The sequence below is a fragment of the Clupea harengus genome, chromosome 5 (genome assembly GCF_900700415.2).
Source record: "Clupea harengus chromosome 5, Ch_v2.0.2, whole genome shotgun sequence".
In the NCBI taxonomy this organism is placed as follows: Eukaryota; Metazoa; Chordata; class Actinopteri; order Clupeiformes; family Clupeidae; genus Clupea; species Clupea harengus.
Genome location: NC_045156.1, coordinates 14,796,846 through 14,823,852, shown reverse-complemented (window position 1 = coordinate 14,823,852; position 27,007 = coordinate 14,796,846). Strand labels below are relative to the sequence as shown.

At 45.3% G+C, this 27,007-nt stretch overlaps 1 protein-coding gene and 1 pseudogene across 1 annotated transcript; both read right to left on the bottom strand.

Annotated features, from left to right (window-relative positions):
- LOC105898118 overlaps nt 1-11,409 on the bottom strand; it is an 11,769-nt pseudogene extending 360 nt beyond the window's left edge.
- Nucleotides 11,410-21,363: 9,954 nt separating this feature from the next.
- On the bottom strand, nt 21,364-26,655 carry LOC105898119 (acidic mammalian chitinase-like). Its single transcript, XM_031567101.1, has 11 exons — nt 26,631-26,655; nt 26,114-26,143; nt 25,805-26,006; nt 25,394-25,450; nt 24,667-24,832; nt 24,066-24,190; nt 23,670-23,793; nt 23,239-23,424; nt 22,579-22,707; nt 22,291-22,429; nt 21,364-21,774 (listed from the first exon to the last, which is right to left on the bottom strand). The coding sequence occupies exons 1-11, from the start codon at nt 26,653-26,655 to the stop codon at nt 21,488-21,490; spliced, it is 1,470 nt and encodes a 489-aa protein (XP_031422961.1). The 3' UTR covers nt 21,364-21,487.
- Between the last annotated feature and the right edge of the window lie 352 nt (nt 26,656-27,007).

The window sequence follows — 27,007 nt, the reverse complement described above, 5'->3', positions numbered from 1 at the left end:
GACTAAGATAGGATAGGATTAAGATCAGCACTTCTTAGAATGAGCATCTTTGGTGGATGTTGCTGCCATGGAGATCATAGATGTGGCTCTGTATGTGTGAAGTCCTATCAGTTGAGCTTTGTTTGTATAATGGCTGACTCTTGGTCAATGATTGAGGGTAAAACCCCATTACGAGTGAAGCCTCTAATGCTACACCGGTCACACGCTGTTTAATTAGGTTGGTGAGCTATCGCTGAGTAAAGTAGTTTAATTAGGTTGGTGAGCTATCTCTGAGTAAAGTAGTGTAATCAGGCTAGTGACTCTTACTTGCACTGGTGCCCAGGCCGCTCTTGATGGTGTTGATCAGAGGGTATCTGCCCTGGCCGCAGAAGGTGCCGCTGAAGTCATCCATGTCCAAGGTCCACACCATGGCTCCGCCAAACTGGCTCTTCTTCAGCCAATCAATCTACAACAGCCCAGGTGCAGTTTCAGTGTCACTGTACACTCTCTCTCCACCAGAGGCAGTTTCAGTCTCACTACACACTCTCTCACAAACACTGCAAACTGTTGAAATGTTGAAACTCATGTTTTTTTTTATCTTGCTCTTCCTTAGCCACTAAATCTGAAACGTGACAGGTGCAGTTTCTCTAAAGAACACTAAAAACCTCCCATACTCTTCTTAAGAGACTCAATCTGAAACGGACAGGTAGTTTCAGTCATACGTTGACAGTCTCTCATGAACACTGTACATCATGACATATTTAACCGCGGTGTTCCTCTGTAACACCACAAGTGTTGAAACATGCTACTGGCTAGCCCTAAACTACAACCACCTCCATAAATATGGAGAAACCCACATTTTTATCTTACTTCCCGCTAGCCCTCACCTTGGCCTGGAAGCTCTTGACGTTGTCGTAGCCGACCCAGGTGAGCTGGGTGGGGCTGTAGGCGTAGGGCACCATCTGGGTGGAGTCCCAGGCCTGAGTGGCTCCTGGAGTCTTCAGGAAGGTGCAGATCTGGAAGGGGGAAACACCAGCAGCGGTTAGAATGGCAGGAACCAATCACAAGCTCCAATAAGGACTGCATATGCAGCTGTTAGAATGGCAGGAACCAATCACAAGCTCCAATAAGGACTACATATGCAGCTGTATGCAGCGGTTAGAATGGCAGGAACCAATCACAAGCTCCAATAAGGACTACATACTGTATGCAGCTGTATGCAGCTGTTAGAATGGGAGGAACCAATCACAAGCTCCAATAAGAACTACATATGCAGCGGTAGGAATGGCAGGAACCAATCACAAGCTCCAATAAGGACTAAATATGCAGCTGTTAGAACGGCAGGAATCAATCACAAGCTCCAATAAGGACTACATATGCAGCTGTATGCAGCTGTTAGAATGGCAGGAACCAATCACAAGCCCCCAATAAGAACTATATATGCAGCTGTATGCAGCTGTTAGAATGGCAGGAACCAATCACAAGCTCCAATAAGGACTACATATGCAGCTGTTAGAATGGCAGGAACCAATCACAAGCTCCAATAAGGAGGACTACATATGCACCTGTATGCACATAGAAACTTTTAGCACCGATGTAGGGGAACAACACAGGACACTAGCATTACTGTGATCTCACAGAGCTGAGGCAAAGCATGCGCAAATTAATGAATACAATGTCCAGAATCAAATCAGCACAGCAACATGGCACCATTAGGGAACTACACTCACGGCTCTGTTGTGCAAATTAATGTCAAGGTGCTGTTTAGAGTCAAGTCAGCTCAGCTCAAAGCACACACCTCATAGTAGGCCAAGGATCCAGCCTCCTTGGTGAAGGGTCCAGCGGGTCCGGGTCCGCTGGCGGTTGCGCCAACACCGTTGTTGGAGGCACTGGCCAGTCTGAAGGTGTGGCCGTAGGTGGCGAAACCAACCAGCAGCTTCTCAGCGGGGGCACCCTGGCTCTTCCAGTAGTTCATGGCGTAGTCCTGATCATGGCACAGAAGAGTGGGGTTAGGGTTATGTAGCCCAGACAACAAAGGGTTAATACCATAGAACATTCAGAACCTCATCCACCAATCAGAGCTGTGCTCAGTCGTTACCGTGGCAACCAAGTCTGACCCAACACACTGGCAGTTGACACCCAACACTGGCAGTTGAACGCATGAATAACAGGTAAATAATTATTATGAACACTTTTAATTTAAATAATTGAATAAATTAAAAATTAGAATAATTTAAACATTATCGATTTGATATAGAACCCCAGAGAAGACTACACACAAACCCTGACCGGAGAATACCAAACCGGAGAGCCAGAATATTGATTAAATGAATGGAAGATACCCAGAAGTAAGGAAATACAAATAACTGAACGCTAACGGTAATGGAATGCTGGCTTCGGTGAGTTCTTTTGACCGTTAGAGCATTTGTAAGTAGACGATGGGTTGACTCAAAAACGATCCGCATACGGATGTAATTCTAGAATGTTGATTGGTTAAGATTAGTTACCAGGCAGGAACGGAAAACACCATTTATTTGATTGGCTAATACCAGGACCTCTACTTTTCCCGCTGAGCTGCAACGTTGTTTGCCTGACATTTAATGTGGTGTCACGTTTAACGTTGCTGTTCAACATTAATAGCAACTGAATTACACGTGTGGTAGGTGTAATCTGTAGCGTTAAATAACATAAACTGAGAGTGATTGATAAAGGATATATGTTACACATCACAAACACACATAATCGATGGGTTTTTTGTGTAAAGTTATTTAATTGGTTAGCTTACATTACAGTATCTTACATAGGCTAACTACCTATCGTAACAGTGTTAATTATCGGACAGCGTGTGTTATCGGCAAACGTTCACGTTGTCATGTTAATCCATTAGTAAACTGAGCATATCGATTGTTAATCCATTATTTAATTCAGCATTTTTATTGTTTATCTGAATGGCCGATGTTTGACACGGTCTGATAACTGACATGGCTACGCTAGCTACCGTACTGTGTTTGGTCAGCTCAAGCTAGCACTCTTACAAACACACATACATACACAATCGATACGCTTTTGTAAAAAATAGTTCATTGGTTAGCTTAAATGACAGTCATTTATGCAAGCTGAGTAAGTTTGGAAGACTTGAAAACTTCAAGACCTGAAGACAAAAGATCCTTTTTGAAGACAAAAGCCTCTGTTGAAGTTACCTAAACTTCATCAGCAGATTACACATCCCCCATCCAGCTAAGGTAAGTTGATTTACTTGCATTACAAATAACCTCAGGTAATGTTACAAGTCGCCAACAGCGAGCCTTCCCTTTAGTAGTGCTATATGCTTAGTGACCATGCTATTAAATAGAGGACCTTCACTTTTAATTTCGTGAATTTTTTCCTACAAGTAATGTTAGCCCACAGTAGCATAGCCTGCTGTCAAACGCTTCTGGTCAGTGCGCATGGATGACATTTGGCACGAATCAGTCACGTTAAATGCAGCGATCAGGGATTTAAATCTCCCGGTGCTATTGCAATAGTTTCGATGTTTTTGCTCTTTTTTCACGATGTGTTAATGACATTGTACATTGTAGAATAGCCTGCTGTCAAACGGTTGTGGGCAGTGCCTTACCTTACCTGAGGGAAAATAAAGCTCTAGGTTGCGCTGCGCGCCATAACTTTATGGATGACATTTAGCACGTTAAATGCAGCGATCAGGGATTTAAATCTCATGTTTTTATATACATGTACATGTACATTTACAGACATATACATGAACATTGACAGACTTTCTATGTGTTCACAAAACTAATGCTGTCATGTTATCTCTCCCTCTTCTCGTTTGTGACATTGTGCTACGTTGTGTTTTGCGTGTTTGTGAAGTGTAAGTGACATATTGTGTTATATTTAGACATCCTTGAGAGATGGAGAGTTTTGCACGTCTGGACGCTATATTTTATTACCTTGCAAATGGTTCCCACCAACTAGGGAGTAGTAGGATACAGATGTCTTCTGTCGGTAGAGCAGCAAAGCAGTATGTGTTAGATATGGGTAAGTTGTACTATGTTAATTCAGGTAAGAGACGTCCCCCTGAGGAGAGGGACAGGGTACTGTATGAGTGCAATGACAGTGCAGCCACTGGAGAGCACGCTGGTGTACAGAAGACTGCACAGAAGGCAGTGCAGAATTTTTATTGGCTGACTTTGAAAAAGGATGTAGAGGATTGGGTTGGTTCCTGTGAGCCATGTCAGAGGCATGACAGAATTAAGACTGTAGCACCTACGCTACACCCTATTAAGGTCCAGGGTCCCTGGCAGGTCATGGGAGTTGATTTAGTTGATTTGTTCTCCAAGTGGGTCATGGCTAGGCCTCTGAGAGGCAAGAACGGTCCAGGGGTAGGACTTATGGTGACACAAACTGTTTTGGCACAGGGTGGTGTCAAAAAGATTATCACTGATATGGGAAGAGAGTTTGTTAATGACTGTAACAAAGCTCTTTTTGAAACCTTTGGGATAGAGCATGCTGTAACTTCAGCAGCGCCGATCCAAAGGTAGATGACTTTGAGATCGCAAACAGTGAAGAGACGCTGCAGAGGAGGGCAGACTCACTTGCCAAAGTTCATGCCAAGGTTCAGGAGAACATTGCAATTGCCCAGGGTAGACAGAAATTGCAGTTTGAAACCCAGCAGAGGCGTAATGTTAAATGCTTTGATGTCAAGGAGGGCGATGAGGTCCTCGTGGCAGAACAAGAAAGCGGTGAAGTTAGGAAATGCGATGAATGAACGCTGGGCTGGACCGTTTAAAGTGGAGTCCATGACAGCCAAAGGAGTGTCCAGATTGGTTGACAGTGAGGGTCTTTCAAAGCGAAGTCAGATGGTGAATGTTCGCCATTTGAAGCCATATGTTCGTCGAACAGACACGCCCAAAGATGTCGGCATCGCTTCTGATGTCCAGGAATTGAGTGTATTGTGCAACATCTCGATGGAAGCTGTAGGTGCTGAATGTAGGTATTTCTTCATTTATACATCTCCACATATGTACTGTCATGTCAAGTTCAATGTAGAGTGTTGAATGTGTTTTATGTTCCTTTTTCCTAAAAGTTGCAGATGTTGATCACACACACAGCAAGACAGCAGAAACAGGTGAAGGCACAACCTTGTACAGAGAACAAACATATTTGTACATACATAGATGTATATGTATAGTAGATGCTGAATGGTTTGTGTTTGTGTGTGTGTTTTTCCCAATTTCAGATATTCCTACTGTCTCCATAAGTACAGAGGACGAGGTACATTTTCTAAAATGTATTAGTGTTCGTTTCAATGTATTAGTTTCTTCTGCTTTCTTCTTTTGATCTGTTGGTTATTTAACTCATTCACTGTTTTTCTGCAAAGGTAAAATGGTCTATAGTCTACCATGGTGAACCATCTTTTCCATTTAGTAGTAGTTTGGGGTGGACATTATGTGTAACTTCTGTACACATGCTTCCAATCCATCAGGTACTGACGCAACAGATCCGCAATGATGTGGACAAAGACGCGGTCTTGATCAGCATTGGAAGTTGTCGTGCCACGTTTCGCGACTTAGACAGTCTGGCAGGCCCAGAGTTCAACTGGCTGACCAATGATGTAAGTAAAACTTAGAAATACATTTTTATTTTACTTTTTTCCTATCATGTTGTCATCAAATTTCTTTTTCTTTCTTGTAGAATACGCGCGTTGCAGTGATTGCTGCAGATCACAAACAATGTTCCACTGTAAGTAGTTTCTATTTTCTCTCTAGTCTGACAACCTACCAGTATCTGTTATTGTTTTGTAGAAGTTTACTCTGGTTTTTTTTGTCTTCACAGGACAAAGCAGTGTTCCACACCCTTACCACAGACGCATACACGTTGTGTTGTCGTGACTGGACAGCACATAGTTGTGTTACAGAAAGAACTTTAAGCTGTATCAATGGCATTAAGCCAGATGGCGTGGTGCTACTGCCCCGTCTCGTTGGTCTGCGTTAAAATAAAGCTTTACAGGTTTGGTCAGCGGACACCTGGGGTTAAATGCGTTGTACTGTAGCTTTACAGGTTCGGTCAGCGGACACCTGGGGTTAAATGCGTTGTACTGTAGCTTTACAGGTTCGGTTAGATAAGGTGAAGTTGTGCCCTGCTGCTGGCGTTCCCTAGTTATACACATTTGTTATTTAAAAGTATCTAAGCATCCTTTTCTTTTTCATTAACCTTGTGTGGAGGCTATCCTAAACAGATCTTGCTTTGAATGGTGTTAGTAATCATGTTTTTAAAACAAGTATATGCTTTGCAGTATATTTCCACAGGTCTACTGAATGGAACACATCAAGACTCAATGAATTTAGACTGACCACAGCATACAAGACACTGCACCTGAAGACAGGCACCTATCTCCCTGCAATCACCCGACACTGAATGTTTTGCATCAAATTAAAAAAAAAACATACACTGTCATAGTTTTTTCAATGTTTGCTATTGAATTGTATTTAAATTCGTTCAGATGTTGTTTATCATGTGTGTGCATATACATCTGCACCTTAGTGTAATTACTGCACTTGGTTTGGAAAATGTATGTATTGCTAGCTCTACTGATGGCTGTAAAGTACTCAGCTGTCAGTCAAAGTTCAGAGCAGTTATGTGTCACTGTCAAGATTATGTCACTGAATAAATAGATTGGTTTCAAAGACGTTAATTGGGAACCTTTTTTAGAACCTAGTTTCTATCACCAATGTTTTCTATACCTCTGTAAAACTGTTGACTGTTTGTAACTAACATTACAAACAAATTGCAAGGAAGGTTGCTCTTTTCTTCGCAAACATATTTTTTGTTTGCCATTCTCGGAAACTAATTTCAATAACCTGTAGTATGCATAGGAGTTCAGGGGGCTTAGCATTTCTAGGTTGCTGCATTGATGTGCTATATTGTTTTGGATATATTTTGCATTTGCGCATAATGTTACAGACAGTTAGTGTAGCAACTTCGTGACATGAGGAGTAGACGTTCAAGGTAAGAGACGTGTTTATTAATTAATTAAACCCGATGCGACCAAGATACGATGTCAACAGGTTGACTACCAGGCTAAGCTAACGCATCGTTTAGCTACGTTAGCTTGCTGCTATGTATTTTCCACGGTTGAAAAGTTCGGTTAACAAGTCGGTTGTTTGTTTAGCCGTATGACTTCGTAAAAATTCGGTTAACAAAACAGCTGTGTATTAAAACGTATAACTTCACAGAATTAAAATAAAAAACGATCGTTTAAAAGTCAGGCAAACGACGTTGAAGCTCAGCGAAAAAATAGAGGTCCTGCTATTAGCCAGTTCCTGCCTGATAACTAATCTTAACCAATCAACATTCTAGAATTACATCCGTATGCGGATCGTTTTTGAGTCAACCCATCGTCTACTTACAGCATTACTAATCTAAGCTAGGTTAACAAAACCAAACGTAATATTAGCATACCTCCCCTTAATGGTTACGTAGACCAACTGGGATCAAACGTACTTGTTTTGTTTTATTCATTTGTTGATTTCAGTCAAATGTGAAATGCATAATTGTTTCTGGCCTGTAAATTTACAGGTCAGGTTTTATGAATGGATGAATTTTGATGGCGAGCTTCCCGTAAAGATACCAGGATCGGAACCCTACAACTTTCCCTTTTCCCTCCTCACTTCACAGTGGTAGGACACATTTGACTTGACTTTGACTGACTATGACTTGCGTGAACCCTTTCATTTCTGACGACCCAAAACTTTGAACCCTGTGAATGTTTTAATTTACTTTGATATGATAATTGAATTGAACTTGAACTGAACCCAGAACTTTGAACACTGAATATTTTTCATTTACTTTGATACACTGAACTGAACTTGAACAAATACTTCGAATGTACTTTTAACACTATGAATGTTTTTTAATCAAATTCGAATTTATATTTTATTAATTATTTATGTAATTGTATAACTGTATGTAATATATATAATTGTATAGATTTAGTTAGATAAGGGTGCACCCGAATAAGGCTTAGGAAACATTATCTGATATTGTTATTTATTGCACTGCACTTTGCACAATTTATTTATTTCAATCCATTTATTTTATTTTTTGTTATTTATATCATACATTGTATCCATTCCACCTTATTAATAAATTTACTAATTAATTTTAAACTTAAATCTTAACTTGTGTTGCATTCATCTACCTTCATAGTCATACTTAAAGTCTTCTGATACTGGTCCAAGTAGATAGATGCTCTGTCGCCCACACTCTTTTAATTGAGCTGTGTGCACCGTGTTACAGTTAGGCTTAGTGTTACAGTCAGATACATCACAGATGGGTTAGTGTTAGGGTTAGTGTTACAGTCAGATATATCACTGTGGATTCTGTCTAAAGGTGAGTAATCCGGTAATTCACTAGAACGTATTAATTGCAGTCTCCCTTGTCAGCGGGGCCCTTGTACAGGGCGCTGTGTGTGTGTGTGTGTGAGTGTGTGTGAGTGAGTCTCACCACGTTGAAGTAGATTTGCTCTCCCTTGTCAGCGGGGCTCCTGTACAGGGGGCTGTGCTCACCGGTATGGTGCTCATATGAGCCGTAGAAGTCATAGGTCATGACATGGAAGTAATCCAGGATTCTGACAAGGACACGGAACTCAGGTCATCTGGCTCTAGCTACCATTGAGAATGTGTGTGTGTGTGTGTGTGTGTGTGTGTTTGCATCTGCATGTGTGTGCGTGCGTGCGTACACGTCTGTGTGTGCGTGTGTGTGTGTGTGTGTGTGTGTTTGTGGGTGTGTGTGTGTGTGTGTATGCGTGTGTGTGTGTGTGTGTGTGTGTGTGGTGTATGTGTATGTATATAACCCCCACCCACCCCCCCAGCTATGCCTGCTCAAACACAGGCCTTTACAGGAATACATAGCCGAGGACAAATACATGCGTTTCAACTCAAGCAGGCCCATTGGGTTTTTGGCTTCTCCCAGCATTCTGTCTATTTGAAAACTGATCCACACTCACTTGCCGAGCTGGGGAATCTGGTATGCGGTGTCGATGGTGCCCTTGCCGGCGGACACGGCAGCGGTCAGCATCAGACGAGGACGGTTGGTCTTCGTGGCCTCAGCCTCGAAAGCAGACACAAGCTCCTGTGCAAATCAGACAAAACAAGTCAAAAGTCAGTAATGTCAAACATTAAAATTATGACAAAAGACACACACACACATAGGCATTCCATGAAGGTGAATTGTTGTATTACAGTACTGTATGGCATAGAAAAAACGTCTAAAATGGCCACCCACACACACAGACTGACCAGAAGTCCAGTAGTTCTTACCTGGGCGAGGGTGGTGTAACACACACACACACACACACACATACACACACACACAGACTGATCAGTAGTCCAGTAGTTCTTATCTGGGCGAGGGTGGTGTAACACACACACACACACACACAGAGATTGACTAGTAGTGCAGTAGTTCTTACCTGGGCGAGGGTGGTGTAACACACACACACACACACACACACAGATTGACTAGTAGTCTAGTAGTTCTTACCTGGGCGAGGGTGGTGTAACGGGTCTTGTCGATGGCAGGGCTGCCTCTGGAGCCGGGGTACTCCCAGTCGATGTCCAGACCATCAAACTCATACTGCCTCAGGAACTTGATGACGGAGGTGATGAAGGTCTGACGGGTACCAGCAGAAGCCACCATAGCAGAGAACCTGGCCAGAGAGGGGGAGAGAGAGAGAGAGAGATGGAAAAGACAAATCAGAAGAAAGAGTGAGAGAGAGAGAGAGAGAGATGATGATGAAACTGCTGGCTAGCAAACAGTAACTGATTGTGATGAACTAAAGTTGCAGGAGGTCGCCTCTCACTTTCTTGGTTGGTGAACAGTACCTGTCACCACAGAGGTGACAGAAATGCACTGAGGGGTCATCACTTACTTAGGGGTCCCCATGCTCCATCCACCGATGGCCAGGAGGGTCTTCAGCTCGCTGTTCCTGAGGGAGACATCAAGAGTACTGTGTTGAAGCCAAGGGCTGATAGCAGTGGATCAAGACAGAACAGCTGACCAGAGGGCCCCTGACCCTGGGGCAGATACAGATATGCTTTGGGGCAAATACGGTCCTACTTTGGGGCAGTTATCGTCTAAAATCAGCACTAAGCAGTGGTCTGGGTTTGTGACTGGGCAATCAGAGCACTATGATTTAAAATCTTCAAATGCATATGTCCATGTAGAGCTTCGCAGGGCAGCTCCACCCGGATCTGGTTTGGTTAAGGATATCTTGGAGTCTTGGAGTCAAGGAAAGCCTAATGGACCGGTTTAATGCAGTGTTTTATCACAGCCATAAACGTCATCAGAGACTGAAAGGACCTGAACCATTCAGCTCAGTGGTGACCTCTGTTTGTGACCTCTGTTTGTAACATGACCTGTTTGTGACCTCTGTTTGTGACTTCTGTTGTGTCATTCAATCGACACAATCCACCCGTGTCTCCTCGCTGAGCACATTGTGTTCGTGTGTGTTGTTGCTCTCTGCCACAGACACTCACTGGTTCTTGAGGGCCTGGAACTCGGCGTAGAATTTCTCGTCGTCCCACTCGACGCTCTTGATCATGTTGTTGTCCATGGTGGCGAAGGCGTAGATCAGGTGGTCACAAAGGCATGGGTCCACGTTGGCGGGAAAGAACTTCCCTGCTCCAGGTCTGTACTGTCCCCAGTTGGTGAAGTAACAAGACAGGATATAGGAGGATCCTGGGTACGGAGAGAGAAGAAGAGAAACGTCACTCCCAGGCCCGATACACTGACAGGCTAAGATACGCTAAGATAGAGGCTTTGGCGTGTGTCGGGAGATAGCTTACCTAGCTGCGCGTGCAGCAGGAGTGCCAGTCCTGTGACAGAGAGGAATGAAGATATGTATTATTATTATATTATAGTATTATAGCAGCATTATACACGTATGACTTTCACTTGCTGTCTTTGGACTAAATCCAAAGTACGCCATCTGGTTATTGGTTTATGTCTCGCATTACATTTACTTTTGTCATTAAAGAAAGCAGTTATGCCTAGACACATATTTCACGTAGGCAAAAGATAGGTAGACAGGCTGTTAAAAAGAATCCGTCCCTATATAAGTGTTAATGTATAAATGAGTGCTACAAATGGTGCCTTAGAGGGTAAATGTCATGTTGCTCAGAAAGAGCTCTGGTGAGAGTTCACCATACAGAAATCATTAGAAGTCATTAAGTCAGTTTAAGAGTTCCTGGCCCCATATCTTAAAAGTCTACTCAGTTTCAAATACAATACAGAACAGTTTGAATGTTACTAATCCAGAATGAATGCATATGTAAATGTGGAAAGTCTAAGTGTAAAAATGTTCCTCAGTGTAGCGAGAAGTCTCAGTAGCACGAGGACTTACTTACCAACGCAAATGAGAAACTTGCCCATGGTGACTCTGTACAACTACCAGTGAGCTCTCAGGCCCTTATATACTCTCAGAGCACCCTAACTTATCGCCCAATCTCTCCCCCTGCCATTTACTCAGGCGCCAAAGTCACAGTCAAAGTCAAAGTGTTTTATTTGTCACATGCACTAAATAGCTTAGCGTCATCAGAGCAGAGACATTCTTGTGACCTGGCAGGCAGCATCGACGCAGTAGACGGGCATACAAGATAAAAAATAACATATAACAAATAACATAGTAACAACAATTTAAATTTAAATGAACGGCTAGCAGCAGTTTACAGGGTGTAGGAGTGAGGAATATTAAATTAAATAATATAGATATATATGTAGTAAGTACGGTGAGTGAGTTGTATGAGTGAGGGGAGCAGAATATACCTGGTGATGACGACTGTTCAGTCGGTCAGTGTTGCTGGTTCAGAAGCCTTATGGCCTGGGGGAAAAAGCTGTTTGTAAGTCTAGTAATCCGTGCTCGGATGCTCCGGTAAAATCTACCGTCAGGAAGTCCAGGATCCAGTTAAACAGGGAGGTTTTAAGACTCAGGCTCCTGAGCTTAGGGACGAGCTTGGCAGGCACAGTGTTGAATGCTGAGCTGTAGTCCACGAACAGCATCCTCACATATGTGTTTCCCTTTTCCAGGTGGGAGAGGGTGGTGTGTTGTCAGGCCGATGGCATCATCCGTAGATCTGTTTGGGCGGTATGCAAATTGAAAGGGGTCTAGGGTGTTCGGAAGGGTAGAGCAGATGTGGGTTCTGACCAGCCGCTCGAAGCACCTCATAATGGTGGAGGTCAGTGCTACAGGGCGGTATTCATTTAGACAGGTGATGGAGGGTTTCTTTCATATGGGGATGATGGTGGCCTGCTTGAAGCAGGTGGGGACTGCAGACTGATATAGGGAGAGGTTGAATATGGAGGTGAATACCTCCGCTAGCTGGTCGGCGCACTCCCTGAGGACGCGGCCTGGAACTCTATCGGGCCAGATGACTTCCGAGGGTTCACTCTTTGAAGCTCCCTCCTCACGTCAGCCACGGTCAGGGACAGAGTGCAGTCGTCTCGGTCCAAGGGTATTTTTGCTGTGCTCTCTGTTAATGTGAAGCTGATAATCTGCCCTTGATTTGAAATCTACTGTCAGCAATATTCCCCTTACTCTGTACCTCATAAGGGGTATTACTCACGGATGCCATGTTCCACTCTCTCCCCTCTGTCTCTACAGGTGTCACGTCAGAGCCCGGACCTGCACCAGCCACGCCCCCTTTGGTTTCACTCGCTCACCTGCCCCGCAATAACACTCTGATCACTGATCTGATACTGATCACCCACACCTGTCACTTCCCTACATATACCTCGCACTCCCTTCACTCGGTGTCTGGTCTCGCACTACAAGGATTACCTTCCAGTTCCTGCATTCCTGACGTTTCATGAGTATCGCCGCTGTTCGTATCCGAGTTAACCTTTGTTTGTTTCATAGCCTTAGTTATAGTTTAGTTCATAGTCTTGCCGAGTTTGACTGAAGTGTTTTACGCTACGGCGTCTAGTTTAGAGAGTTCGACTCTGGAATTTCCTTTCTGCGCCTTCCGTGCCTGTGCCTGTTTCCTGATTTCTCTGCCAGTGCTTCGAGCCTGCCCCTCATTGTCTGTGTTCCCTGCAACCTGTTGGTCTGTTGTGTTTGTTCCCTGGCTGTTCGTCCGCAATAAACTCCGAGGGATCACATTACCATCCGGACAGATGCTACCTCCACTGAGGAGCTACATGGACGATGTCACAAGCCTCATTCAGACAGCACAATGCACATCTAGGCTGGGTTGCACCAACAAGGATTAACTCTTAAACTAGGTCTAAACCAGGTTTGTCTTTTAATCCAGTTGCACCAAACTTTAAACCTTGTAATATTCACATTGAATATTATTTGATATGTTACTGTTGGCCAATCAGTGCGCTTCATGATTTATATGTTGCATTCCTACTGCGCATCCTCAGTGTGTGTTTAGAGTGAGACGTGACACAGCAAGGTCACTTATTATGTTACTCCCGCATCAGTATTAATAAAATACAGTTTATAGCCCGTCAGTGTGCGCCTGATTTTTGTACATACAGTACGAAACTAGACATGGTGTCAGAGTGAACTTGGAAAAGACTCGAACAGAATGGACGTCGCTGGAGTTCCTTCACCTCATATGGATTGGGATTCCATCAACCTGCCCGTAGCATGGCGAAAATTCAAACTACACGTGGAATTGATGTTCAAGGGTCCGTTTAAGAAGAGAACAGAAGAGGAGAAGTGCAGCTATCTTCTTTTGTGGGTCGGAGAAAAAGGTAGAGACATCTATTATACATGGATATTAACAGAGGCAGAAGCAAAAGTTTTAAAGTCGTATTATGACCGCTTTGAAGCATACGTATTACCGAAGTCGAATGTGCTTTATGCACGTTACAAATTCCATGAGAAGACACAGGGAGCTAGCGAGCCTTTTGAACAGTTTGTCACAGAATTAAAACTGCTTGCAAAGGACTGTGGATATGCTAACAGTGAAGAAATGATAAGGGATCGTGTGGTGTTCGGAGTACATTCACATAAAGTTCGCGAGAAGCTGCTTAATGTCGGATCTGATTTGACGCTAGACAAAGCAATAGACATCGCTAGGTCTTATGAAATAGCGCGAGTGCAACTTCAGACAATAGATGGCAGAAACAGTTCACAAGAACATGCAGTTCATGCAATTGGCAAGCAGTATCTGAAGAGAGATGCCTGGAAAGCGCGCCAAGAAAGAACAAAAGGAGATGACGCTCACAAGCCAGTCGAATACCGTGATCACGCGAAGCCCTGCGGCTACTGTGGAAACAAGGCCCATGGCAGGATGGACAGTTGCCCAGCAAAAGGGAAACAGTGCAAGATATGCAACAAATGGAACCATTTTGCAAAAGTATGTCGTTCCAAGCAGTGGAAAGAAGTCCATACAGTCAGTGAAAATGAACCAGATGAAGATGCAGACGGTGAGGATATGTTCATTGATGCAGTTACACAAGGAAACAATTCAAAAGACACTGAGCAGGCTTTTGCAAATTTGCAAGTGGGGCCAAATCGAAACACAGTCAAATTCAAGTTGGACACCGGGGCCTCAACCAATGTCATTCCCTCACGTGTTTTCAAGGGATTAGGAATTAAAAGTGCACTTCAGCCCTCTACACTCCCACTTTATGGCTATGGCGGAGAACAGCTAGCAGTTAGAGGCAAACACAACATGACATGCCAATACAAGAGCATTCAGTCAATGCTGACATTCCATATTGTGGACACGCATGCACCGCCAGTGCTTGGATTAAAAGCATGCCTAGATTTTGGACTGATCAAGCTCATTCTTTCTGTGTCCACTACACAAGAAGTGTCTGTAATGGAGGAGTTTGCAGACGTTTTCAAGGGGATAGGACTGTTCCCTGGCGAGTGCACCATTCACATTGACCCCAATGCAGTGCCTGTTATCCACCCACCAAGACGTGTCCCCATTGCTTTGCGAGATCGCCTGCAGGATGAGCTACAGAGCATGGAGAAACAAAAGATCATTGTGAAAGTCACTGAACCAACTGAATGGGTCAACTCGATGGTGGCAGCTGAAAAACCACGCACAGGCAAGCTAAGGATATGCCTCGACCCTAAAGTCTTGAACAAGGTAATCAAACGACCGCACTACCCCTTACCAACCCTCGATGACATCACATCCAGGTTAGCAGGAGCATGCTACTTCAGTGTGATGGATGCCAAGTCAGGTTACTGGGCCATAAAACTCACAGAGGAGTCTTCCAAATTGACCACCTTCAACACAGTGTTCGGACGGTACAGATTCCTGCGCTTACCCTTTGGAGTGAAATCCGCACAGGACGAGTTCCAGCGGAAAGTGAACGAGACCTATGGAGATCTACAAGGAGTCATGGCAATTGTTGATGACATCCTCATACATGGCAAGAGTAAAAAGGAGCACGATGAAAACCTCCGTGCCATGCTGCAACGCTCCAGAGAGAGAGGAGTGAAACTCAACCCAGAAAAAAGTGTCGTCTGCGCCACCGAGGTCAGCTACTTTGGCCACCTCATCACCAAAGACGGGATCAAGCCAGATCCAGCCAAAATTGCAGCCATCAAGGAGATGAAATCGCCAAAAGACAAAGGTGAACTAGTAACAATCTTAGGCATGGTGAACTATTTGTCGAAGTTTGCCCCAGGTCTTGCAAGCATCAATGCGCCTATGCGCCACCTGTTGAAAGAGACAAGTGAGTTCATATGGGATACGCAGCATGAAGATGCTTTTCAGAAGATTAAAGAGCTCATCACACGGGAACCGGGTCCTGTCCTAGCATACTTCAACCCCAGCAAAGAGCTCACACTACAAGTCGATGCCAGTAAATATGGACTGGGTGCAGTTTTATTGCAAGAGGGCAGACCAATTGGATATGCATCAAAAGCACTCACAGACTGTGAAGTCAATTATGCGCAGATTGAAAAAGAGCTTTATGCCATTCTGTTCGGATGCAAACGCTTCCATCAGTATGTCTATGGACATCACGTCATAGTAGAAAGTGACCAACAAACCGCTTGAGTCCATCATTCGCAAGCCTCTTGCAGCAGCACCACCCAGACTGCAACGCATGTTCCTTCAGCTGCAAAGGTATGACTTTACCATCGTACACAGACCAGGCAAGGACATCCCTGTGGCAGATACTTTATCCAGGGAAGTCTCTGTCTGACCAGGATGAGAGCCTCAGAGAGGGCATGGACATGCAGGTACACATGCTGTACAGTAATCTACCTGTCAGTGATGCAAAGCTGGAAGAAATCAAAGCAGAGGACTGACAAGGACACACAGCTACAGCAACTAAAAAGAACCATCAAGGACGGATGGCCTGAGGAGAGGAAACTATGCCCACAAAGCATTGCAGAGTACTGGAACTACCGCGACGAACTTTCCCAGATAAATGACATCATATTCAAGGGTGAGAGACTTGTGATTCCAACTTCACTGCGTGCTGAGATGTTGTCACGGATACACACTGGTCACATGGGCATCGAAAAGTGCAAGCAGAGAGCAAGGGACATTCTCTTTTGGCCAGGTATGAACAAGCACATTGAGGAAACAGTTGGAAAGTGCTCCACATGCCTTGAACACAGACCATCCAACAGCAAAGAACCCATGATCAACCATAAGATCCCTGATCGAGCATGGCAGACTGTTGGTACGGATTTGTTCACCTGGAACAATGAACAATACATCATCACAACGGACTATTACAGCAGGTATTTTGAGCTTGACAAACTGCACAGCACAACAGCATCTGCTGTAATTCACAAGCTTAAAGCAGCCTTCGCCAGACATGGCATACCTGAGACTGTTATATCAGATAACGGCCCTCAATACAAATGCAGAGAATTTGAAGCCTTTGCTGACAAATGGGAGTTCACCCACATAACTTCCAGTCCGCATTATCCTCAAAGCAACGGCCTCGCAGAGAAATCTGTGCAGATTGCAAAATTGCTGATGGAAAAGGCCAAAAGTGACAAAAGAGATCCCTACCTTAGTCTCCTTGAGTATCGTAACACTCCTGTTGACAGTTTCAGATCACCTGCACAGTTGCTCATGAGTCGACGGTTGCGCTCAGTCTTACCCAATACCCACCAGCAGCTTCAGCCACAGGTCGTCAGCCAGAGAGAAGTTCATGCTAGGCGAGACCACCAGCAGCAACAGCAGAGAAGATACTACGACAGGTCAGCGAGACCTCTGCCGCCACTGCAGGAAGGTCAACACATACGCTTCCAAGAGCAAGGTCGGTGGAAACCTGCAGTAGTCATCAGACCAGCTGAAACTGACCGTTCCTACCACATACGTTCAGCTGAAGGACCGGAATACAGGAGAAACCGACGCCACCTGCTTTCCACCAATGAGGGGCATCACACATACATTGACAAAAATCCTGAGGACAATACACCACAGACTCCACACAACAGCACACTAACTACTTCACAGATAGCAGATGAGATGATCTCTCATACCAACCTTTACACAACAAGATCTGGAAGAGGAATCAAGCCTAGAGCTGTTCTGGACTTGTAATACCATGTAAAAGGGTGTAGGCGGATCGCTGCCCTTACAAAAAAAAAAAAAAAAAATGTTGATGTATGGTTCAGATTGTTACCTTATCATAGTACTGAGTTCAGTTGTAAATTTGTGATGTCTGATATCTTGATATATGTGTTAATTCACTTAAGTGTAAATCTTAAGCCCAATGAAGGTTTAAGAGTTACTTGACTGTAAGTACAACATTACAGTATGTACCTAGTTAATAATATTCGGTTTGAGTTACTCCCATACTGACTATATACATTAATCTTAATTGGAAGCTTATACTTTTATAAGAAGGGAGATGTAATATTCACATTGAATATTATTTGATATGTTACTGTTGGCCAATCAGTGCGCTTCATGATTTATATGTTGCATTCCTACTGCGCATCCTCAGTGTGTGTTTAGAGTGAGACGTGACACAGCAAGGTCACTTATTATGTTACTCCCGCATCAGTATTAATAAAATACAGTTTATAGCACGTCAGTGTGCGCCTGATTTTTGTACATACAGTACGAAACTAGACAAACCTAGTTTAACCTTAGTTTACAAATCTGTTGCACCAGTCATTTTAAACCTAGTCTAAACCTGGATTAGCATTTATTATTAAACCACCCCTGGAGGAGGTTTATCTCTGTTTTATTGATACACAAATTATAGCCTACTTTCGTCATTTTTGTCACGTTATTGCTGCAACTAACGGCGTTGGACAGAATGATAACTTACTTGGGGTGACAGCAATTATTGTAACCTGCTATTCATAATATTTACACCCTATTTACCTGTTCACAGTCACAGCAGTACATAATCAACACAACGATTATAAGCTAGCGACGTCATCTAGTTCGTAGTAACTTACTTGCAGCTTCTGTGGCTGTACTGTCATCTAATACGCCGTCATCGTCGTAGGGGTTGGGTAGGGGGAAATCTGCTGTGGGATCATATCTATTATCTTCTTTGACAGGATCCGTAGTCATTGGTGGTGGTCCTCCGCCAGTTTGAAATTGACCGCCGCATCTTTTTTGGCTTTTGCCTTTAGGTTTTTCCAACAGGCTTTCAGTTGTGCCCTGTCCCTCGTCTCTTTGATACCGGTAGAGCCATTGAAGCGCTCAGCTAACTGGACCCAGTTCCTCTCCTTCTTCTCTAGTGTACTGCTGTCAGTCCTCATATCCTCAATTGTAACCCCAAACTCCTCCATCAACTCGGTCAGCAACATCTTTTCAAATGTTGAAAAGTTTGACCCTCTTTGACGTGCCATAATAGCTAGCTAGCTAGCTAAAGTAACTGTGTTTATTAGCTATAGCCGCTGTAGTGGTAGGCTAAACGGTAACTAACGGTATCAGTAACGGCATTTATTCAACAAGCAGCTAGTTTAGGAAAAAGAGCGGATGCGTTTATTTAGGGCTATTTAGTTCCGTATTTGTTAAACATACATTGTGAATTTGTTTACATTTTGTCGGAATCCATCATGGCGGACATTGAACATAAACTAATCCTGTTTTAACCCTTGTTTAAACTAGTTTAACTAATCCAGGGTTAAAATTAAGATGTGCAACACAATGCTGATTAATTATAAACCAGTTTAAACCTGGATTTACTAAACCTAGATTAACTCTAAACCAGGATTAATTTAATCCATGTTGGTGCAACCCAGCCCTAGACGGCTGAAAAGGATGGACGAGCTGATGTCCTGGGCAAGAATGAAAATCAAGCCTGCCAAGTCCCGCAGCCTGTCCCTCAGGAGGGCAGTCATAAATGACGGCACCATCTTTGTTGTAGGCGGCGAGAGAATCCCACTTCAGTCTGAGCATCCCATCAGAAGCCTGGGGAGACAGTACACATCAGAGCTCTCTGACAAGCAAATGGGTAGAGCTGTGTTGAAGTAACTCTCAGAAGGCCTGGCAAAGATCGACCAAAGCCAACTCCCGGGGAAGTACAAGGTGTGGATCTACCAGTTTACGCTCAACAGAAGGATAATGTGGCCCGCTGAAGATGAGTGAGATTCCCCCATCTACAACAACCAAGATGGATGGGAAAGCCAACTCATTCATCCGAAAGTGGCTGGGGCTACCAAGGTGCCTCTCTGACACGGGCCTCTTCGGGAAGAACACCTTGCAGCTACCACTACAATCCATCAGTTTGGGCTACAAGCAGGAAAAGACCAGACTGCTTCTTGAGTCCACCGATCAGTCAGTGAGAAACGCAGGCACCAAGGTCTGTACTGGCCGGAAGTGGGATGCCCAAACTGAAGTCGACAGAGCAGTTGGCAGGCTGCAACACCAAGAAATCATGGGCAGGGTCCAGGCAGGAAAAGCAGGACTAGGCCCGGGAGAGGCACCACGTTTTTGGTCTAAGGAAAAGAGAAAGGAGATGGTGGTGTCAGAGGTGATAAGGACGGATGAATAAGATCAAGGCTGTGTCCCAGAGCCGACAAGGAAGCTGGACAACCTGGGAGGGGGTTGTCGACCGGAAGATCAGTTGGTCAGACTGGTGGAAGATCCCTCAAGCGAGGCTCGGCTTCCTCATCAAGTCAACGTATGACACACTTCCCTGTCCTCGGAACCTCCACCAGTGGTTCGGAAACGAGGAAGTCTGCCCACTCTGTAACACAAGCCTCCAGCAATCAAGCCTCCAGCACATCGTGTCGGGCTGGAAGATCACGCTTTCGCAGGGACGCTATAGATGGCGCCATGACCAGGTCCTGGCAAAGTTAAGCTGAGGTGCTGGAAGGGCATAGACGGGAAAGCAGGGGATGTCTCCCACCAATGGATCACCACACCAACTTTGTCAGGGAGGGCGGAGGAAGAAGAAGCACTAGGCCAAAAGAAACACCAAAGCTCTTTTCCTCCGACCAGGAGTGGAACATGCAAGTAGATCTGGGCAGGCAGCTCAAGTTCCCCAGCGAAATCACCACCACGTCTCTCCGACCTGACATAGTGGTGTGGTCCACCAAGGCAAAAACTGCACTCCTAATCGAGCTCACAATACCATGGGAGGAGGGAATTGAGGCCGCTTTTGAACAAAAGAAGACCAAGTACTCAGAACTGGCTGCGGAGTGCAGGGAGGCTGGCTGGAAGACCACCATCTACCCAGTGGAGGTTGGATGCCGAGGCTTTGTGGGGCAGTCAACCACACGCCTACTGAGGGACGCAGGCGTGACAGGAGGAAAGCTAAAGAAAGAAACGAAAGAACTGGCGGAAGAGGCGGAGAAAGGCAGCTTTTGGCTAAGGAGGAGGGGAAAGGGCTGGGGAAAGAACATCTAACCCAGATAACAGCTGCAGGGGGTGACAGGGAGACGTCCCTGTCACTGCTCCGCCACCAGGAGACGTTCCAGGATTAAAGGAGCGAAACGTCTGTGAATGGTGGTTCCTGGCTGATGACCCTGCGGCTGATCCACGGGCACCGGAGGAGTGCGTCAGGCAGCAATGCCCAGCAGGAGTGCGCCAGGCAGCAATGGGCTCCGGAAGAGTGCGTCAGGCAGCAATGCCCAGCAGGAAATTCCAGCTACCTGTTCAATCACTGTGTGTTCTTATTTGTCTGTCCTGTTGTGGTGATGTGCTCCCTCTGAGCAGATTATCGGTTGTTTACACAAATGTTTTATCTTTTATTTATATATATATATATATATATATATATATATATATATATATATATATATATGTATAAAAAGATAAAACATTGTGCTGTGCAATCTTTAATATGCAGATTTACTGCACTGTTTATGCAAAAGTGCATTCGGTGGGAATTGTGCTTTGCCAAAAACCTTGTAAGCCGATTAAACAGTTTTATGGAATATTCCATAGCCTAACCTCCTTCATGGATTCTTGTTATGTGACCCAAGAAAGCAGAATAACTGGACTCAACAACAAACATGTTCCAAGATTAGTTTGGTTTATTTTTATTTTATTTTCTGATACTCTGCAAACGGATGTGTCATGGAAAGAGCTAGAAGGTTCCTCTATGCCCAGTTGCAGCAGGAGCAGGAGGTGTCGAACACCAGGCCGGAGGCGCAGTGCTGCACGTAGGTCCTGCCGCCGGCGCACTCGTAGAAGGTGCCCTTGTTGGTGGGGTCGGGGAACATGCCGTTGGCCTTGCCGGCACAGAAGCCACTTCCGCCGCTGCTGCTACCACCACCGCTGCTGCTGCCGCCACCGCTGCTGCTTCCGCCACCACCGGGCTGGGGCTGGGGAGGGGCATGGGCGGTGGGGGTCACAGGGGAAAGAGGCTTGGTGCGGGAGGCGCAGTCTTGGGAAGGGAGAGAGAAAGGAGACAAGGTGAATACCTCATAGTTGGGGATGAGTACTTTTTTAGTTTGCATACTTTTTATTTCATGGACTGCTTTTAAGATTGAACCCTTTCAGTACAGCAGAGGCGGTTTTAGTCTAGGATGAGGATTTTTAAGATTAGCACTTCTTAGAATGAGCATCTTTGGTGGATGATGCTGCCATGGAGATCATAGATGTGGCTCTGTATGTGTGAAGTCCGAAATCAGTTGAGCTTTGTTTGTATATTGGCTGACTCTTGGTCAATGATTGAGGGTAAAATCCAATTAAGAGTGAAGCCTCTAATGCTACACCGGTCACACACTGTTGATTTAGGTTGGTGAGCTATCTCTGAGTGAAGTAGTTTAATTAGGTTGCTGAGCTATCTCTGAGTAAAGTGGTTTAATTAGGTTGGTGAGCTATCTCTGAGTAAAGTAGTTTAATTAGGTTGGTGAGCTATCTCTGAGTAAAGTAGTTTAATCAGGCTAGTGGCTCTTACTTGGACTGGTGCCCAGGCCGCTCCTGATTGTGTTGATCAGAGGGTATCTGCCTTGGCCGCAGAAGGTGCCGCTGAAGTCATCCAGGTCCAAGCTCCACACCATGGCTCCGCCGAACTGACTCTTCTTCAGCCAATCAATCTACAACAGCCCAGGTGCAGTTTCAGTCTCACTGTACACTCTCTCACAGCCAGATGCGTATTCACTGCCTATTTCTAATCATGCCATGCAACCATCTCCATAAATATGGAGAAACCCACATTTTTATCTTACTTCCCGCTAGCCCTCACCTTGGCCTGGAAGCTCTTGACGTTGTCGTAGCCGACCCAGGTGAGCTGGGTGGGGCTGTAGGCGTAGGGCACCATCTGGGTGGAGTCCCAGGCCTGAGTGGCTCCTGGAGTCTTCAGGAAGGAACAGATCTGGAAGGGGGAAACACCAGCAGCGGTTAGAATGGCAGGAACCAATCACAAGCTCCAATAAGGACTACATATGCAGCTGTATGCAGCTGTTAGAATGGCAGGAACCAATCACAAGCTCCAATAAGGACTACATATGCAGCTGTATGCAGCTGTTAGAATGGCAGGAACCAATCACAAGCTCCAATAAGGACTACATATGCAGCTGTTAGAATGGCAGGAACCAATTACAAGCTCCAATAAGGACTACATATGCAGCTGTTAGAATGGCAGGAACCAATCACAAGCTCCAATAAGGACTACATATGCAGCTGTACGCACAGAGATTAGCATTTAGCACCGATGTAGGGGAACAAGACAGGAACTTAGCATTCCTGTGATCTCACAGAGCTGAGGCAAAGCATGTTCCAATTAATAAATGCAATGTCCAGAATCAAATCAGCACAGCAACATGGCACCATTAGGGAACTACACTCACGGCTCTGTTGTGCAAATGAATGTACAGGTGAAGTCGGCTCAGCTCAAAGCACACACCTCATAGTAGGCCCAGAATCCAGCCTGCCTGGTGAAGGGTCCGGCGGGTCCGGGTCCGTTGGCGGTAGCGCCAACACCGTTGTTGGAGGCACTGGCCAGTTTGAAGGTGTGGCCGTAGGTGGCGAAACCAACCAGCAGCTTCTCAGCGGGGGCACCCTGGCTCTTCCAGTAGTTCATGGCGTAGTCCTGATCATGGCACAAGAGAGTGGGGTTAGGGTTAGTGTTACAGTCAGATACATCACAGATGCTTCTGTCTAAAGGTGAGTAATCCGGTAATTCACTAGAACGTATTAATTCTCATCACACCTGTATTCTGGATCATTTATCAGCATCTTCATGCAGACCGAGTGAGTGAGGGCGTGAGTGCTTGAGTGAGTGAGTGTCAAAATGGGTACATTCAATTACGGTGTGGGTGTGTGTGTGAGTCTCACCATGTTGAAGTAGATGAGGCTTCCCTTGTCAGCGGCGCCCTTGTACAGGGGGCTGTTCTCACCAGTCTGGTGCTCCCAGGACCCGTGGAAGTCATAGGTCATGACATGGAAGTAATCCAGGATTCTGACAAGGAGACGGAACTCAGGTCATATGGCTCTAGCTCTAACTACTAAAGGAATGTGTGTGTGTGTGTGTGTGTGCATCTGCATGTGTGCGTTTGTGCGTGTGTGTGTATGTGTGTGTGTGTGTGTGTTGCTACATGTTGTTTCCAGACCCAATTGAACTAAATTCATCATTAAATAATCTGTTGCTACGCCACAGTCTGAGGCATCATTTACTTACACCCCACCCACCCCCCCAGCATTCTGTCTATTTGAAAACTGATCCAGACTCACTTGCCGAGCTGGGGAATCTGGTATCCAGTGTCGATGGTGCCCTTGCCGGCGGACACGGCAGCGGTCAGCATCAGACGAGGACGGTTGGTCTTCGTGGCCTCAGCCTCGAAAGCAGACAGGAGCTCCTGTGCACATCACAAAAAACAAGTTAAACCGTCAGTAATGTCAAACTGGGCATCCGGTCAAACATTCAAATCATGACAAAAGAGTCAAAGATACACACACACACACACACACATACATAGGCTTTCCGTGAAGGTGACTTGTTGTATTACAGTACTGTCTAACCTGTCTAAAATGGCCACCCACACACACACACACAGACTGACCAGTAGTTCTTACCTGGGCGAGGGTGGTGAAACACACACACACACACACACACACACACACACACACACAGATTGACCAGAAGTCCAGTAGTTCTTTCCTGGGCGACGGTGGTGAAACACACACACACACACACAGATTGACCAGTAGTCCAGTAGTTCTTTCTTACCTGGGCGAGGGTGATGTAACACACACACACACACACACACACACACACACACACACACACACACACACACACACACACACACAGAGATTGTCCAGTAGTTGTTACCTGGGCGAGGGTGGTGTAACGGGTCTTGTCGATGGCAGGGCTGCCTCTGGAGCCGGGGTACTCCCAGTCGATGTCCAGACCATCAAACTCATACTGCCTCAGGAACTTGATGACGGAGGTGATGAAGGTCTGACGGGTACCAGCAGAAGCCACCATAGCAGAGAACCTGGCCAGAGAGAGAGAGAGAGAGAGAAAGAGGGAGAGAGAGAGGGTGAGAGATGGCCAGGGAGAGAGAGAGAGAGGTAGAAAGAGAGAGAGAGAGAGGGAGAGAGATGAAAAGACAAATCAGAAGTGAGAGAGGGGGAGAGAGGGAGAGAGAAAGAGAGAGAGAGAGGGTGAGAGATGGCCAGGGAGGGACAGGGAGAGAGAGAGAAAGAGAGAGAGAGAGATGAAAAGACAAATCAGAAGAGAGAGAGAGGGTGAGAGATGGAACAGACAAACCAGAAGAAAGAGGGAGAGAAAAAGAGAGAGGGAGAGAGATGGAAAAGGCAAACCAGAAGAAAGAGGGAGAGAGGGAGAGAAAAAGAGAGAGAGATGATAAAACTGCTGACTAGCCAACAGTAACTGATTGTCAATATGAAATACATTTGGAGGAGGTCGCCTCTCACTGTCTTGGTTGGTGAGCAGTACCTGTGACCACAGAGGGGTCATCACTTACTTAGGGGTCATCACTTACTTAGGGGTCCCCACAGAGGTGACAGAAATGCACTGAGGGATCATCACTTACTTAGGGGTCCCCATGTTCCATCCACCGATGGCCAGGAGGGTCTTCAGCTCGCTGTTCCTGAGGGAGACATCAAGAGTACTGTGTTGATAGCAGTGGATCAAGACAGAACAACTGACCAGCTTTGCCTGCCTGCTTTGGGGGCAGTTATGGTCTAAAGGCTCTAGCAGCTTTGGGGGCAGTTATGGTCTAAAGGCTCAAGCAGCTTTGGGCCTCCTTCCTACGTGTCTAACCTAGGTTGGCTGAGCACATTTTGTTTGTGTGTGTTGTTGCTCTCTGCCACAGACACTCACTGGTTCTTGAGGGTTGTGTTTGTGTGTGTGTGTGTGTGTGTGTGTGTGTGTGTGTGTGTGTGTGTGTGTGTGTGTGTGTGTGTGTGTGTGTGTGTTGTTGCTCTCTGCCCTAGACACTCACTGGTTCTTGAGGGCCTGGAACTCGGCGTAGAGTTTCTCGTCGTCCCACTCAAAGCTCTTGATCATGTTGTTGTCCATGGTGGCGAAGGCGTAGATCAGGTGGTCACAAAGGCATGGGTCCACGTTGGTGGGGAAGTACTTCCCTGCTCCAGGTCTGTACTGTCCCCAGTTGGTGAAGTAACAAGACAGGAGATAGGAGGATCCTGGGTACGGACAGAGAAGAAGAGAAACGTCACTCCCAGGCCCGATACACTGACAGGCTAAGATACGCTAAGATAGAGGCTTTGACGTGTTTCGGGAGAGACCTTACCTAGCTGCGCATGCAGCAGGAGTGCCAGTCCTGTGACAGAGAGGAATGAAGATATGTATTATTATTATATTATAGTATTATAGCAGCATTATACACGTATGACATTCACTTGCTGTCTTTGGACTAAATCCAAAGTACGCCATCTGGTTATTGGTTTATGTCTCGCATTACATTTACTTTTATCATTAAAGAAAGCAGTTATGCCTAGACACATATTTCAGGTAGGCAAAAGATAGGAATGGTGCCTTAGAGGGTAAATGTCATGTTGCTCAGAAAGAGCTCTGGTGAGAGTTCACCATACAGAAATCCTTGTTGCATTCTAAAAAAGTAAAGTCATTAAGTCAGTTTAAGAGTTCCTGGCCCCATTCTAAAAGTACAAGTACAAGTCTCAAATACAATACAGAACAGTTTGAATGTTACTAATCCAGAATGAATGCATATGTAAATGTGGAAAGTCTAAGTGTAAAAATGTTCCTCAGTGTAGCGAGAAGTCTCAGTAGCACGAGGACTTACTTACCAACGCAAATGAGAAACTTGCCCATGGTGACTCTGTACAACTACCAGTGAGCTCTCAGGCCCTTATATACTCTCATAGCACCCTAACTTATCGCCCAAGCTCTCCCTCTGACATTTACTCAGGCGTTAGAACAATAATCTCTTAATGAAAACTCTTACCTCAGCAAGATGAAGGTGTTTGTCCAAGGGTATTTTTGCTGTGCTCTCTCTCTTTGTGAAGCTGATAATGTGCCCTTGATTTGAAATCTACTGTCAGCAGTTTTCCCCTTAGTCTGCACCTGTTCTGTTACTACCTGCCGAAATGCATTCATGTCATTTGTACAAATGTTTATCACTGATTCTTGAGATAAGGGACAAAACTACTTATGAAACCTAAAT

Bases quoted from the DNA above. Each gene is read 5' to 3' on its own strand.
- LOC105898119 (XM_031567101.1), bottom strand. From the start codon at position 26,655: ATGGGCAAGTTTCTCATTTGCGTTG. The intron at 26,144-26,630 runs GTAAGTAAGTCC...TCTCTGTCACAG, and splicing joins CAAGTTTCTCATTTGCGTTG to GACTGGCACTCCTGCTGCAT. The intron at 22,708-23,238 runs GTGTGTGCTTTG...TCCCCCTTCCAG, and splicing joins GATTCTGGGCCTACTATGAG to ATCTGTTCCTTCCTGAAGAC.